At 39.3% G+C, this 15998-nt stretch overlaps 1 protein-coding gene across 2 annotated transcripts in view; it reads right to left on the bottom strand.

The window, feature by feature from the left end:
* LOC124719995 overlaps nucleotides 1–15998 on the bottom strand; it is a 517761-nt gene that overhangs the window by 408030 nt on the left and 93733 nt on the right. For both annotated transcript variants that reach the window (XM_047245223.1, XM_047245222.1), the window contains exon 6: nucleotides 1776–2014. In XM_047245223.1, the coding sequence (XP_047101179.1) occupies nucleotides 1776–2014 (239 nt within the window). The remainder of the gene's footprint in view (nucleotides 1–1775; nucleotides 2015–15998) is intronic.

The following is a 15998-nucleotide window of genomic DNA, read 5'->3' on the forward strand; positions in this document are numbered from 1 at the left end:
GACCCAAAGAATTGGTGCTGGGGGACCTACAGTTCGATGTGGGTACTGAAACCTTGTGCTACTTGCCTGTTTCCGCATTAAAAAAAAATACAATGGGTGAAACATGAAATAGGTAAGAGAAAAATCGACTGATGGTTAAATGGCAAGCCTCTGATTTTGTAGTCTGACACTTACCTGCTTAGCTATCGAGCCACACTTTTAGCAGGACGCTTAACAAAATACGTTTTCAGTTACCTTCAAGATTCGTAGGGATCCAGGTGAAACCGAATTTTTGTAATGGGGTACAATTATCAATAAGGTTCAAATCCACTACAAAGTGAATGTAACAATAGCAAAAATTTAAAAAACTGGCTGTGTATTGCTTATATTTTCCAGGTTTAAAAATATAAACTGTAGCAATCAATTTAATATAGTTGTAGCACAACGTTAATATTGCTCCTAGGCAAAATTCTAATAAATCACCGACTTACTTACAAGGGAACCTCCCCATCGCACCCCCCTCAGAATTAGTTATAAGTTGGCACAGTGGATAGGCCTTGAAAAACTGAACACACATCAATCGAGAAAACAGGAAGAAGTTGTATGGAACTATGAAAAAATAAGCAAAATATACAAACTGAGTAGTCCATGTGTAAGATAGGTTGTCCCGTGGTTAATTTGTGCAGCTGTGGAGCGATAGGTCGTTGGTTCAAGTCTTCCCTCGGGAGAAAATTTTTATTTTTATTTTCAGACAATTATCAAAGTTCAGGCACTCACATATAATCAACTTCGCTCTTCAAAATTCCAGGACATGTTCAGATTTGCTTGGACATATGCAGGATTTGACGGTTTACACACGGAAAAATTTGAAAACGTTAAAAACATATGTTGTGACAGAGCACAGACAAAACTGTGCGACTGTGAAACTGTTGCATTCATTTGTTGCAGTTTATGTGACAAACTCTTATGTTTTCACACTTTTTTGGAAGTGATTATCACATCCACAAGAAAACCTAAATTGGGCAAGGTAGACGAATCTTTTTACCCATTCACCAAGTGTACAAGTTAGGTGGGTCGACAACATATTCCCGTCATGTGACGCACATGGCATCACCAGTGTCGTATAGAATATATCAGACGTGTTTTCCTGTGGAGAAATCGGTTGACCTATGACCTTGCAATCAAATGTTTTCGGTTTCCATTGGACAGGCACGTCCTTTCGGCTACTAATCGCACGGGTTTGCGGTGCGGTCGCAAAACACAGACACTAAACTTATTACAGTGAACAGAGACGTCAATGAACGAACGGACAGATCATAACTTTGCGAAAATAAAGAAAGAAAAATTTTCACTCTTGGGAAGATTTGAACCAGGAACCTCTCGTTCCGCAGTTGCTCACGCTATCCACGGGACCACTGCGCTCCTGAACGCAGATTGTCCTAGACGTTGCCTATCTTGCACATGGACTATATATATATATATATATATATATATATATATATATATATATATATATATATATATTTTGCTTATTTTTTCATAGTTCCACGCAACTTCTTCCTGTTTTCTCGATTGATCTGTGTTCAGTTTATCAAGGCCTATCCACTGTGCCAACTTATAACAAAATCTGAGGGGGGTGCGATGGGGAGGTTCCCTTGTTAGAGATTTACTCAGTCATTAATTTAGTTTATTTTCCACTGCGTGAGCAAGTTCAACTAAATTTTACACTTAATACAAGTCAGTTTGTATCCCAATACTGTAACTTTTCCAAGTCAAAGATATAATTTGTTACTTACGATTTCTACAATATGACCCTTTGGTGCTTTTATCAGCCACCGACAATAACTGTTACGGATAGTAAACTCTCCTGAAGTTCCTGACAAAACAAAGTCACATCCTGAAATCTCAGTGCAGATAGTGGGGCTTGTGAGAGTGTATCCTTCATTACAAGAGCAAACTGTTTCATATTCCACGGTTTCACATTTCTGTGAGCAGTTACCATTATTTTCTATACAGCGATCATCGTGAGGCATTGCTGAAACAAAAACCATAAATTCTGAAATAGGGTAAGTAACGTCACCTGGAAAATTTATAATAATAGCATAAATTTCTAAGAAATATATTAAAATATTTCCAAATGTATATTATCAATATTCCCTTTTAAAATGAATGTTGTACTAAACAATTACAAATCAGAGTGGCAGCTTTAACTTTGACAGAGCTCAGAACATGAGTTCTCTTCCAAATCGTTCTTCATTCGTAATATGGGAAGTAGTAAAGCCGTAGATCAGAGAAAACAAAATGAATGAAAGCACAGTATCCGGAAATTTACCTTGCAGCCTATATTACAGATTCGAAGTGGACGTTTGGGCCATCAACAGACTGAAACTTATATTTCTTGCTACAGTCTCTCAAATATTGCTTCTGTGATTGAATTAATAACTTCACTCATAAAACGTGTTACGTTATTACGTCTACCATTCCAGCACTTCATACAATTCTGAACCGATGTTTTAGAAAGTAAACCGACCACAGAGAAGCAAATCGATTCCATGAAAACAACAGTCACAAATGACGAGAGTTCCATCAAAATAATTTGTAAGGAGACACAATTTTTCTTTCCAACTTGACGCACATGTGATAGGTATAATCTGACAGGCGACTTGGGTAATGAACATTAGTACGTTTTGTTCATTGGAGCCTGTTTTCTATGGTAAAATTGTATATTAGGATCGATGATCAAAATGGACTACACGGGCATACAGAAATACCCTTTTCTCTTTAACCCAATATATAAACTATCAGAGAAAAAATGATAGAGAGAGAAAGAGAGATACAACAACAAAGAAAATTGCAAATGAGCTTCAGGTTTGTGTAGCTGTCACACGAATACGCCAGGTTGATGTTTCTGTTTTTAACCTAGAGGGCAGGATCCCTAGCATATCCTCACTGAACGTATTAGGCAAATTGCTTGTTACAGTACTCCATCTCTTGTACAGTTTCCCTAAATTCCTTCCGCCAGTGAATTTATAACTGGGAATCTGTACCTCATGTTTTCTTACTTCCTATGGCATAAATGTTCCTTCCATTTTCTCCTCCTTTGATTTATTTTTTCTTTTAGGTTATACATTCCTAAAAATTGTCGTATATCTTCATTCTATTTATATTCTTCCGTTGAACATCCTTCCATTCTTCTCAGAATGCTCGTTTCTGGAGCCTGTATTCTTGTTTCTTGGTGTATTGTTGTTGTCCAAGCTGCACTTCCCCGTGTACTGGTTGGTACTATTATGTTTCGATAAGCATCACCTAGGATTCTTTCTTGGCTTTATTCTGAAAGTTTTATACCACGATTCTCATATGAAATAAAATTTAATTTTTATTTCACTTCATACCTTTGTTCATATGTGATATCACAGTCCAGATATCTAAAATTTCTTATTACCTCCAACATTTTGTTATTCAAGAGCATTTTTGATCTTACTGCTTGTATGCGCTACAACGACCTACCTTTCGTTTTATCTACATAGATTTTTACGTTGTAACCTGAAGCCATCTGGTGCAACTTACACAACTCCACCAGAACGTTGTCTCAATTCTCTACAATCAGAACTAAGTCATCTCTATATACAAAAAGCAAAGTCCTGCGTAACTGACACACTGATTCATCTTCCCCAGCCCAAACGCTAAGGATACATACTTAAAATCTTATACTGTAGCGAAATACCTACTTTAAGTCGATGGAATAGGGTGATACACCATGTGATCAAAAGTATCTGGACACCTGGTTGAAAATGACTTACAAGTTCGTAGCGCCCCCCATTGGTTCCAACGGTCTGAGCACTATGGGACTTAGCATCTGAGATCATCAGTCCTCTAGAACTTAGTACTACTTAAACCTAACTAAGCTAAGGACATCACACACAACCATGCCCAAAGCAGGATTCGAACCTGCAACTGTAGCGGTCCCACGGTTCCACACTGAAACACCTAGAACCGCTCGGCCACTCCGGCCGGCCTGTAAGCATTGTTTACCTTCTAAATCATTCTCTATATTGCTAATAGAGCGTTCCCAAGAATGCTTTTGAAGTGATGTTATTTATTATTCCGTAGGACCAAATTGAGGAGCAAATATCCAAGGTCATGGAACTTTTCAGTATACGGAATTACAACACAATAGTAATAACAGATAAAAATAAAATGTTTATGAACCCGAAAAACGTCAATCCATAAGTTTAAGTAAATGCAATCAACTACACAACCAGAATCAGCTTCATTTTTCAAAGAACTCCTCGACAGAATAGAAGGAGTGACCCATGAGGAAACTCTTCAGTTTCGATTTGAAAGCGCTTGGATTACTGCTAAGGATTTTGAATCTGGTAGCGTACTGAAAGTGGATGCATCAGTATACTGCACACTTTTCTACACAAGAGATAAGGAAGTCCGATGCAACCGATCAAAACGCAGGTTTGAAACAGATGGTGCTATGGTTGGCCCGCTAGATGACGCTGCCATAGGTCAAACGGATATCAACTGCGTTTCTTTTAAGTAGGAACACCCATTTTTTACTACATATTTCGTTCTTTGTAGTTTTTTCGTTTGATGCGTATTTCGTGAGATATTTGGCCGTCACTATCATTGGACCATCCTATATATATATATATATATATACTGGGTGGTCCAATGATGTAGTTTCAAAATACCCATACTCGTGATCAGGGGTCGACAACAGTTCGTAAACTTACACCACTTATTGCCCGAACCGCCCGTTTCTGAGCCAAAAATATCCTTTTAGAATGGGAAGAACTACCCCAAATACAATGCCATACGACATAAGCGAATTAAAATAAGCAAAGTAGATTAATTTTAGTTTCGAACGATCACTCACTTCAGATACCGTTTGAATAAGATCCTGAGCGTGGACTTTCCACGACGATTTACTATTTATCTGAACTGTTCAGATTCACTAATCATATAAGCATGCTGTGACATTAAAATGTCTGATTTTGTTGAATTGTGTGATAGAAACTGTAAAGCCTGCGTCTTACTGTGATATTGCGTTAGTTTATTTGCCACAAACCATTAACTTAGGCCATGAACTGCATTATGTTGCAGATAACATCCTTTACTACCAAGCTAGTGTCATCAGCAAACAGAAATAGTTTAGTTACCCGTAATATTAGAGGGCAAATTATTTATATAAATGAGTAACAGGAGTGGCCATAACACTGATCCCTGGGGCAACCCCCCACTTGAATGCACCCTACTCAGACCACACATCACAGCCATTCTCAGGATTATGAATAATAACGTTTGGCTGTCTGTTGCTAAAGCAAGAGGTGAACCAATTCTGAGCTACTCCCTGTCTTACCTAATGGTACAACTTCTGGAGAAATATTTTGTGATCAACACAATCAAAAACCTTAGTTAAATAAAAAATATGCCTAGCGGTCGAGATCTTTTGTTTAACCTACCCAGTACTTCACAGAGAAAAGAGAATATTTTGAGTTGTTTAACGACCTCTAAAACTGTACATTTGATAGTAGATTATGTGATTTAAAATAGCTTTAGCAAACGCCGATGGCATAGAAATATGTCTAAAATTGTCTACATTCTCCCTTTATCCCTTTTTATAAGGCGGATTTACTACTGAGTACTTTAATCGTTCAGGAAACTGACCATTACGGAAGGAAAAATCACAAATATGGCTAAATACAGGGCTAACGTGCAGTACAGTACTTCAATTTTCTGCTGGGCACTCCATCATATCCATGAGAGTCTTAAGTGTTTTCATTATTCACTCAATCTCACCCTTGTCTTTAGCACAGAGGAGTATTTCAGACATCAATCTCAGAAAGGCATTTGCAAAGAAAGTTATATGATTCCCTGTGGAAACTAAATTTTTATTTAATTCGCCAGAATGCTCAGAAAATGATTGTTAAATACTGTACATGCATTTGTTGTATCAGTAACATAAATATTGTTACTACAAATTGATTTTATATTGTCGACCTTGCGCTGCTGACCATATGGTTTTAATGTTATCCTGTGAATTAGTTATTCTATTTGATACCACATACTCATAGCCTTTCTAATAACGTTTTTAAGCACCTTACAACTGTAGCTTGATTGTGACTACTTCCAACATTTTTATATAATCCCACTTTTTTCTACATGATATACTTATCCTAATAGTCAACCACCTAGGCTGCCTATTAGTGCTAGTACCCTGTTTAGAACTTTCTAATGGAAAGGAACTCTCAAAGAGCATGAGAACTGTGTTAAGAAATGCATTATATTTATCATCTATGTTATTGGCACTATAAATTTCCTGCCACTCTTGTTCCTTGACAGGATTCAAAAGGCTGTTGTATTAACTTTCATACATAGCTTATAAATATATGTGACATTTATTTGAGTAGCAGAGCATTTTAATGTTAAAATTCGTGCATCATGGTCTGAAAGGCCATTCAGCCCTTTACTGACAGACTATTTATGTTGGTATTGAAAGCTTCTAGTTTTTCTTTAACTGCTGTTTCCATGTCTTCTTTCCAAATCCTCACTTGTCAACGTTTCCTTTGTATCCCTTTTTTTCCCAAACCTAGATATAGCTGTTTCTAAGTTTTTTGCGTTTTCCAAGTCTTCTACCGATACCAAATTTGCTAATGTCATTATTGTTAGACATCTCTTATGCTGTTATCTTCTACAAGGCACTCCTTAAAAACTTGTTCTTCCTTTAGGTCCTAAATTGATTTTTGTAGTTTTCTCCTTCTTTTGTAGATGTCAGTTACTGACAGAAGTAAGAAGTGGTATGATTGATCCAGTATCCACTCTTCACTAGCCTCCGTATGTCTACTCTGTACTTGTAACCCCTTATTTGTTCTTATATTATACGTAATATGCCTACATCGTCCTGCTGAACAGGTGTATTTGTGTACATCATTTCCCCTAAAGTAGCTATTGGAATTTTGAAGCAATGAAACGAAGGAAAATCTCTTAGCATTTTGCCGTTTTCACTACATACATTTTCTTCAAATGTGCCACCTATTTTTAAACTTGTATATTTCCAATTCTATCAATGAGATCCGCTTTGAGTAAAACGTAATTTTTATTGTACCTGTTTAATGTCATTCGTAACTGTTTTTGAACGGGAATCGTCAATTTTCTTTCTTCCAGGGCATCTTTAAATCTTTTATACAGCAATACATTCATTTAGATATTCATAGTCTAGTTTTCTATTATCCCATTTTCTATTACCATAGATGGCAATAATATAATAATTGCAATCCGAAAGAAAGTAGGTGTTGACAGATGTGAAAATTACCGAACTATCAATTAAATAAGTCACAGCTGCAAAATACTGACGCGAATTCTTTACAGACGAATGGAAAAATTGGTAGAAGCCAACCTCGGGGAGGATCAGTTTGGATTCCGTAGAAATGTTGGAACACGTGAGGCAATACTGACCTTACGACTTATGTTAGAAGAAAGATTAAGGAAGGGCAAACCTACGGTGGCAGGGAGCGAAAGGCTATTTACAATTTGTACAGAAACTAGATGGCATTTATAAGGGTCGAGGGGCATGAAAGGGAAGCAGTGGTTGGGAAGGGTGTGAGACAGGATTGTAGCCTCTCCCTGATGTTATTCAATCTGTATATCGAGCAAACAGGAAAGGAAACAAAAGAAAAATTCGGAGTAGGTATTAAAATCCATGGAGAAGAAATAAAAACCTTGAGGTTCGCCGATGACATTGTAATTCTGTCAGAGAAAACAAAGGACTTGGAAGAGCAGTTGAACGGAATGGACAGGGTTTTGAAAGGAGGATATAAGATGAACGTCAACAAAAGGGAAACAATGGTAATGGAATGTAGTCAAATTAAGTCGGGTGATGCTGAGGGAATTAGATTAGGAAATAAGACACTTAAGGTAGTGAAGGAGTTTTGCTATTTGGGGAGAAAAATCACTGATGATGCTCGAAGTAGAGAGGGTATAAAATGTAGACTGGCAATGGCTGGGAAGGCGTTTCTGAAGAAGAGAAATTTGCTAATATCGAGTATAGATTTAAGTATCAGGAAGTCGTTTCTGAAAGTATTTGTGTGGAGTGTAACCATGTATGGAAGTGAAACATGGACGATAAATAGTCTGCACAAGAAGAGAATAGAAGCTTTCGAGATGTGGTGCTGCAGAAGAATGCTGAAGATTAGATGGGTAGATCACATAACTAATGAGGAGGTATTGAATAGAATTGGGGAGGAGTTTGTGGCACAACTTGACAAGAAGAAGGGACCAGTTGGTAGGACATGTTCTGAGACATCAAGGGATCACAAATTTAGCAATGAAGGGCAGGGTGGAGGGTAAAAATCGTAGAGGGAGACCAAGGGATGGATACACTAAGCAGATACAGAAGGATGTAGGTTGCAGTAAGCACTGGGAGATGAAGAATCTTGCACAGGATAGAGTAGCATGGAAAGCTATATCAAACCAGTCTCAGGACTGAAGACCACAAGAACAACAACAGATGACAACACATTTACTTGTTCTTTGTTCTTGTTTTACTCCGCTATAGATGATAATATCGTCATCGACATATTAATTTCGGATTTCTTATCTGTGTCTTCAATCGCCACAAAATCCTTTTCCCTCAAATGTTTAGCTAATTCTGCTTCCTTAAGAGCAAGTCCCCTAACGTTACAGGTGGCGAGTTTCTAAGCTTCATTAAACGGTTTTGTCCCTGTCTCTTGCCTGTGCTGTATCCTGCTAATCCGTTCTGTTTCTGAAGCTAGATTGGACACTATCAGTGTTGGTTGAGTCCCTGAATGGGGTACTGAGCCATCACAGTCAAGACTGGTTATGAGGCAGCATTCTCTGAACTTTATCAGGTACAGCCGATAGCTGGCGTAGTTGGGTACCGTGCAGTACTTCCTTTCTACTCAATGTTGTTGTTATTATACAGCCAGTACTCGGTCGTCAGAATGTCGACTGCTAGGCGGGGTACACCGTAGGTGGGTTATGTTGACAGGCAGATGAGAGAGACTGTACACTCGCTTCATGATCGCACTGGTACCCACTAGTCGGCAGGATATACAGAAAATTCACTGTCTGAGATTATAGTCATTAGTCATAGATAGCCGATAGTGATGGATGTATGTATGAGACAGTGAACCGATCTTTGCACAGATTATCACAACTATATCATAAGCAACACCTACGATTTTCATCTCAAATACCATTCGACATGTGTAATAAAAACACATTGTCTTATTTTATGAACCCCTCGTGCTCATTCATAGACAAGAAAATCGGAAGTGAAATGAATGGTTCAAATGGCTCAGAGCACTATGGGACTCAACTGCTGAGGTCATTAGTCCCCTAGAACTTAGAACTAGTTAAACCTAACTAACCTAAGGACATCACAAACATCCATGCCCGAGGCAGGATTCGAACCTGCGACCGTAGCGGTCTTGCGGTTCCAGACTGCAGCGCCTTTAACCGCACGGCCACTTCGGCCGGCCTGAAGTGAAATGAGTGCAGCTGTTTAATGACAATGGAACTAAATATGTACATCCTTTCTAGGCCTAAGGCTTTAGTCACATACACAGTAAAAAGAAACGGAAATATCAACCAGCCATAGCACCAGTGCTAAAATTATTTAAGGAAACGCGTAATTTTATTTCGGAAAATTTGCTTCGGTTTGAAATATGAAACGGGGAATGCGATGAGTGCTATTCTATTAACAATGCCAACAGAAACGAGGCAAAGACACATGTCACAAGAAGTGGTTCAGCACTGCAGAGACAGCAATGTCCCAGTACCATGGCATACTATACAGGGTGAGTCACCTAACATTACCGCTGGATATATTTCGTAAACCACATCAAATACGGACGAACCGATTCCACAGACCGAACGTGAGGAGAGGGGCTAGTGTAATTGTTTAATACAAACCATACAAAAATGAACGGTTGTATGTTTTTTAACACAATCCTACGTTTTTTTAAATGGAAACCCGTTAGTTTGGTTAGCACATCTGAACATATAAACAAATACGTAATCAGTGCCGTTTGTTGCATTGTAAAATGTTAATTACATCCGGAGATATTGTAACCTAAATTTGCTGCACACAATTGCAATCTCTGGCTTAAAGAATGTCGTACACGCCGCAGTACATCTGGTGTAATGTCGCCGCAGGCTGCCACAATACGTTGTTTCATATCCTCTGGGGTTGTAGGCACATCACGGTACACACGGTACATGATGGCCACCACATGGAACATCTATTGGCCCGACATGTCGGGACACACTCTATTCCACTCGGTAATTGAAAACAGAAACCACGTGTGTACGTGTACCTCACCCCTCATGGTAATGTACATGTGCGTCAGTGAAAAAGACCACTAAAAAGGTGTTAGCATGTGGACGTAATGTGCTGTTCCAGTCTCTTCTGTACCTAAGGTCCATCACCGTTCCCTTCGGATCCCTACATGATTTGGTGCTCTCCGATACACACGATCGAACAGCGGAGGAGTGGTACTCAAGCGTCAACTTTAGGTTACAATATCTCCGGATGTAATTAACATTTTACAATGCAACAAACGGCACTGATTACGTATTTGTTTCTATGTTCAGATGTGCTAACAAAACTAACGTGGTTCCATTAAAAAAAACGTAGGTTTGTGTTAAAAAACGTACTTCTGTGCATTTTTGTATGGTTTGTATTAAACAGTTACACTAGCCCCTCTCCTCACGTTCGGTCTGTGGAATCGGTTCGTCAGTATTTGATGTGGTTTACGAAATATATCCAGCGGTAACGTTAGGTGACTCACCCTGTATACCTTTTATAATGTGCACCTCGTCCACCCGGTAGCTACTCACTGCCACTGGTGGACACACATTGTTTAAGTATTACAGAATGGCACCGACCATAGTCTGTAAATACACTGGTGTCCAAAATTAAAGCTAGAAACCGCTATTTTCCCTTCCCTTGTCTGGTTCAAGATATCATTGTACAAACTGCCAACAGATGTCTTTACGATCGTGTTCTGCATGGAAGATGATATTCCAGTCCATGGACAACCACGCCAGCAATTATTTCAGGGACCCCATCAAATGAGGTGGTATTATCATTTTCTTTAGTACTAATCATAGATTTTCTGTCCAGTTCTCGAACTTCCAGTGCCAACATAGTGCGTTATTTCACAATTCCGACAGGACTCATTCAGATGATTAAGTTACTGCCTTATTTCCATTTTTATTCAGCAATTTATCATATTACTATCGTTACTCATAATTAGAACCATTAATAATACATTGTGTTTTTGTCCCATTTATCTTTTCTTGCATTTTTTGTATTAGTATAAACCGGGACCTAGAAACGACGGAGAGGCTTCGGAGAGGCTTCGGAGGGGCTTCGTGGGGTTCACAACCCCACAACAGGTCACAGCAGCCCACCCAACCCCCGCCGCCCCGCATCGAACCCAGGGTTATTGTGCGGTTCGGCCCTCAATAGACTCCCCCGGGAGCGTCTCATACCAGACGAGTGTAACCACAAATGATTGCGTGGTAGAATAATTATGGTGTACACGTTCATGGAAACGGTGTTTGCGTGGTAATCGCCAGCATAGTGTAATTGAGGCAGAATAGAACCAGCCCGCATTCGCCAAGATAGATGGAAAACCGCTTCATCCCTCAATCGTTGTTGTGGGGTATGAGGATACCCCACCCCCCAAAATTCCAATGCCTGTAACGTCAGAATTTTACGTACTGCACACTTCCGTTCATCGGTAGCTTTCGTTCAGGTTGTTATGAGCAATTGTAGTGAACAGTTATTGTTGCGAGCTGCTGTTATTTTGACTTGGTAAGTAGAATAACTTGCTTGGGGTATGACGTGACCCCACGACACAGTTTTATTTACGAGCTCAGTAATTTTAAACAATTTATAAACTGACATTTCTTACAGAAATATCACTCAGTATGGCTAACAAGGCCAGAGTGGGATATCCCCGTTTTTCAGACTTTTATCACTCAGTGGTTACATGAGTTGGAAGATATAGACGAGCCGACTAAGGCGCTGCAGTCACGGACTATGCAGCTGGTCCTGGCGGACGTTCGAGTCCCCCCTCGGGCATGGGTGTGTGTGTTGTCCTTAGGATAATTTAGGTTAAGTAGTGTGTAAGCTTAGGGACTGATGACCTTAGCAGTTAAGTCCCATAATATTTCACACAAATTTTTTGGAAGATATTGAATACAATGTTGCTGAAGCTGCCAACGAAAGTGGTCCTCAATCCAACAGTGAACACGACACTGAATCAGAACTGGAAATAGCAGGTGGGTGTGAATGAGTTAGACAAGGAACAAAACAGAACACTTTGTATGGACGCAACCGCTGTAAGTGGTCAACAGTGGAACCGAAGAAAAATATTCGAACGCCTGCTCATAATATTACAGTACAACTTACTGGACTCAAAGGGAATGCACAACGTTTTGGCCATTCTTGTAACCTACTGCAGGTATGGCAATGCCCTTTCTTTTCACAGGTCATGGTAACTGAAGTTGTAACACACACAAATGAGAAAATCAAGCAATATAGAAGTCGATATGTTGATGAAACCAGAACAGAATTGAGAGATGTTTCACTGATAGAAATGAAGGCCATTATTGTATTACTGCACTATACTGCAGTACTGTAATGTTATTCAATCTGTATATTGAGCAAGCAGTAAAGGAAAGTAAAGAAAAATTCGGAGTAGGTATTAAAATTCATGGAAAAGAAGTAAAAACTTTGAGGTTCGCCGATGACATTGTAATTCTGTCAGAGACAGCAAAGGACGTGGAGCAGCAGTTGAACGGAATGGAGAATGTCTTGAAAGGAGGATATAAGATGAACATCAACAAAAGCAAAACGAGGATTATGGAATGTAGTCAAATTAAATCGGGTGATGCTGAGGGAATTAGATTAGGAAATGAGACACTTAAAGTAGTAAAGAACTTTTGCTATTTAGGGAGTAAAATAACTGATAATAGTCGAAGTAGAGAGGATATAAAATGTAGACTGGCAATGGCAAGGAAATCGTTTCTGAAGAAGAGAAATTTGTTAACATCGAGTATAGACTTAAGTGTCAGGAAGCCGTTTCTGAAAGTATTCGTATGGAGTGTAGCCATGTATGGAAGTGAAACATGGACGATAACTAGTTTGGACAAGAAAAGAATAGAAGCTTTCGAAATGTGGTGCTACAGAAGAATGCTGAACATAAGGTGGGTAGATCACGTAACTAATGAGGAGGTACTGAAATGGATTGGGGAGAAGAAAAGTTTGTGGCACAACTTGACTAGAAGAAGGGATCGGTTGGTAGGACATGTTTTGAGGCATCAAGGGATCACACATTTAGCATTGGAGGGCAGCGTGAAGGGTAAAAATCATAGAGGGAGACAAAGAGATGAATACACTAAGCAGATTCAGAATGATGTAAGTTGCAGTAGGTATTGGGAGATGAAGAAGCTTGCACAGGATAGAGTAACATGGAGAACTGCATCAAACCAATCTCAGGACTGAAGACCACAACAACAACAACAACTGCAATTTTCAGATCCAGTAAAGAGACTCTTGAACCCCTCTTTGCTACCGTTGGTACCAGTCGCGATATATTTCGCTGCACAATGTCATAGAAACGGATGTTAATTCTGCTAATCTGCCTTTGATTCGATGACTCTTGAACTGGGAATGACAGACTGAAACCCGAACCTGCAGCTGCAATATCATATCTATTTAATTCACTTGTCAGAAACAGTCAAGACTGCTACTGCATAGGAGAAACAACCTGTATTGATGAAATGTTGCTAGGATTTCATGGAAGATGCAGAAATAAAGTCTATATGGCATCGGAACCTGAAAAATATGGCCTCAAAACCATGATCTTATGTGATCCCAGAACACAGTACCTCCTAAACGCCTACAATACACTGGCAAAGGCAGCCACAGAATGGGTTTGTCATCTGAGGAGAAGAAATTACTGATATCATCACGGAGTGTAAACCTGTCCAGGGTACTTGAAGAAATATCACAGGTGACAATTACTTCAGCTCAATAGAAGTAGTTGACGAGTTGAAGAAAAAGAAAAGAAAACGGAAGCTAACTTACGTAATCACTCTGAAGAAAAATGACACGGAATTTCCATTAGGGTTCTTGCCACAAAAGAATCGTAAACAGGGCTCGTCCAAATATGGGTTTACTAGAGACAAGACCCTGGTTTGGTATGTGCCCGATAAAAATGAAGCAGTGGAATTAATTTCATGTATGGAGCACTCTAAAAGCACGGATGATGAGACAAGCAAGGCTGAAATAATACAAACAAAAGGAGGTGTTGACGGATTAGATAAAAAAGATGTATGACCTTATCAACTAACAGGCGCACCTGTCGTTGGCCAATGGCAATGTTGTTTTTTGGTATGGTTAACACTGCTGATGTAAATTCACATGTACTTTATTCAGGCTTCAGGGACAATAAACCCCTCTCAAGATTCGATTTCCGAAAGGACCTTTCAAGGCAACTGTGTCAGATGCACCTAAATGAAAGGTTACTCAATGCAAGACTACCTAGTTTCTATTGGACGTATTCTCAATAAGCCATAGCATTCTTAAGTGCAAAACGATGGTCCAGTGAAACGGAAGATGCGTTTCCTGTTTCCACGATCATCGGATAAGAAAACTGAACTGCTCTGTATGAACTGCAAACGACATATTTGTGCATGCTGGAGGCACTCAATACCTTTTGAGTGTGTGACTAAATGAATATTTGCGTAAGTTCAGGGTTAGTGGAATTACGTTAAATTGAACCTTACCTGATTAACCTTTGTTATGTTTGATATTTTGGACACTAATGCACATAACTGAAGTGCTCTTAATTTCTAATGTCATGCTTTAAATTTTTTTCGGTTATTAACATATACTTTGCAAAAAGTTAGTTTTAATTTTCTTCCATAACTAACAGATACTTCGCAATTTGAACTGGCGAGCTACAGAGGTATCAACTTTTAAAAAGGCCATTGTTATGTTTTGATTTTGCAAAGCTGTTTTGATGGCAATAAAGGCTAAATAGCAATGGGAACAGCAAGTGTTCATTACTTTATATTAATGTTCAAATGCTTGTGTAGAAAATTCGATAAGAGTGTGGGATATGTAAGTATCCGACGACACAGTTTATTTCATAAAACATTCACGACACCGACTAGGGTTTAGAAACCCTCCACAGGCTGGCCCACTCGGGAAGCAGCGCGTAAGACCACGCGCCTATCTGGGTGGGCTCCTGTTAGTCTGACTTTCAGCACTGTTACACACAGATCCTTCTAGTTCTGTTTAACGAGTTTCTCCTGTCTTACTCGAACGCTTTTTTGGCGTGTTTCGTCATATGACCACCCGTAACGCTAGTGTATACTTCTGCTGTCTTCGCTTAGCTCGAATGTTCTTCATTTCAATAATGAAACAATACATCGGGTACGTATTTTTTCGTGCGTAGAACAATGCGTTTCGAGAATTTATTCTCACTGTCAAGTGAAAATATTTACAGAAGTGTTTTGCGTGCTGTTTGCATGTGTGTGGTGCCTCCCTCGCAATGTGTCGTCTTTTTGGGGTTAAGATATCGTACTGTGATAGCTCACGCACACACACAATGTGAAATTTTACGCACAGCATTATGGAGAAGGCACAGTAAACTCTTACCACAAAGAGACGACTGCACGTCGGTCGTATGAACTGCAGCCAAGCCTGAAACTCGTATTACGTACAAGCAGAAGGGGAACAGAGTCAGTCAAGTTGTGAGACATACAAAACTTAAGACATCCCAGTACATTAACATTAACCGACAACAGCATTAGACCAGCTGTCTTACGGAAAAACCTGCGTGGTCTTGGTAAGGGCAAAGTAATACGTGTAGGTTTGTCCCAGCGAACAGAATGGCACTTTATATTACCTACAGTAATAGCTGAACCACAGACGAAACAAAGAGTCGTTGATTATTTCATCCAAGAAA

This window comes from Schistocerca piceifrons, chromosome 11 (genome assembly GCF_021461385.2).
Source record: "Schistocerca piceifrons isolate TAMUIC-IGC-003096 chromosome 11, iqSchPice1.1, whole genome shotgun sequence".
Lineage (NCBI taxonomy): Eukaryota > Metazoa > Arthropoda > Insecta > Orthoptera > Acrididae > Schistocerca > Schistocerca piceifrons.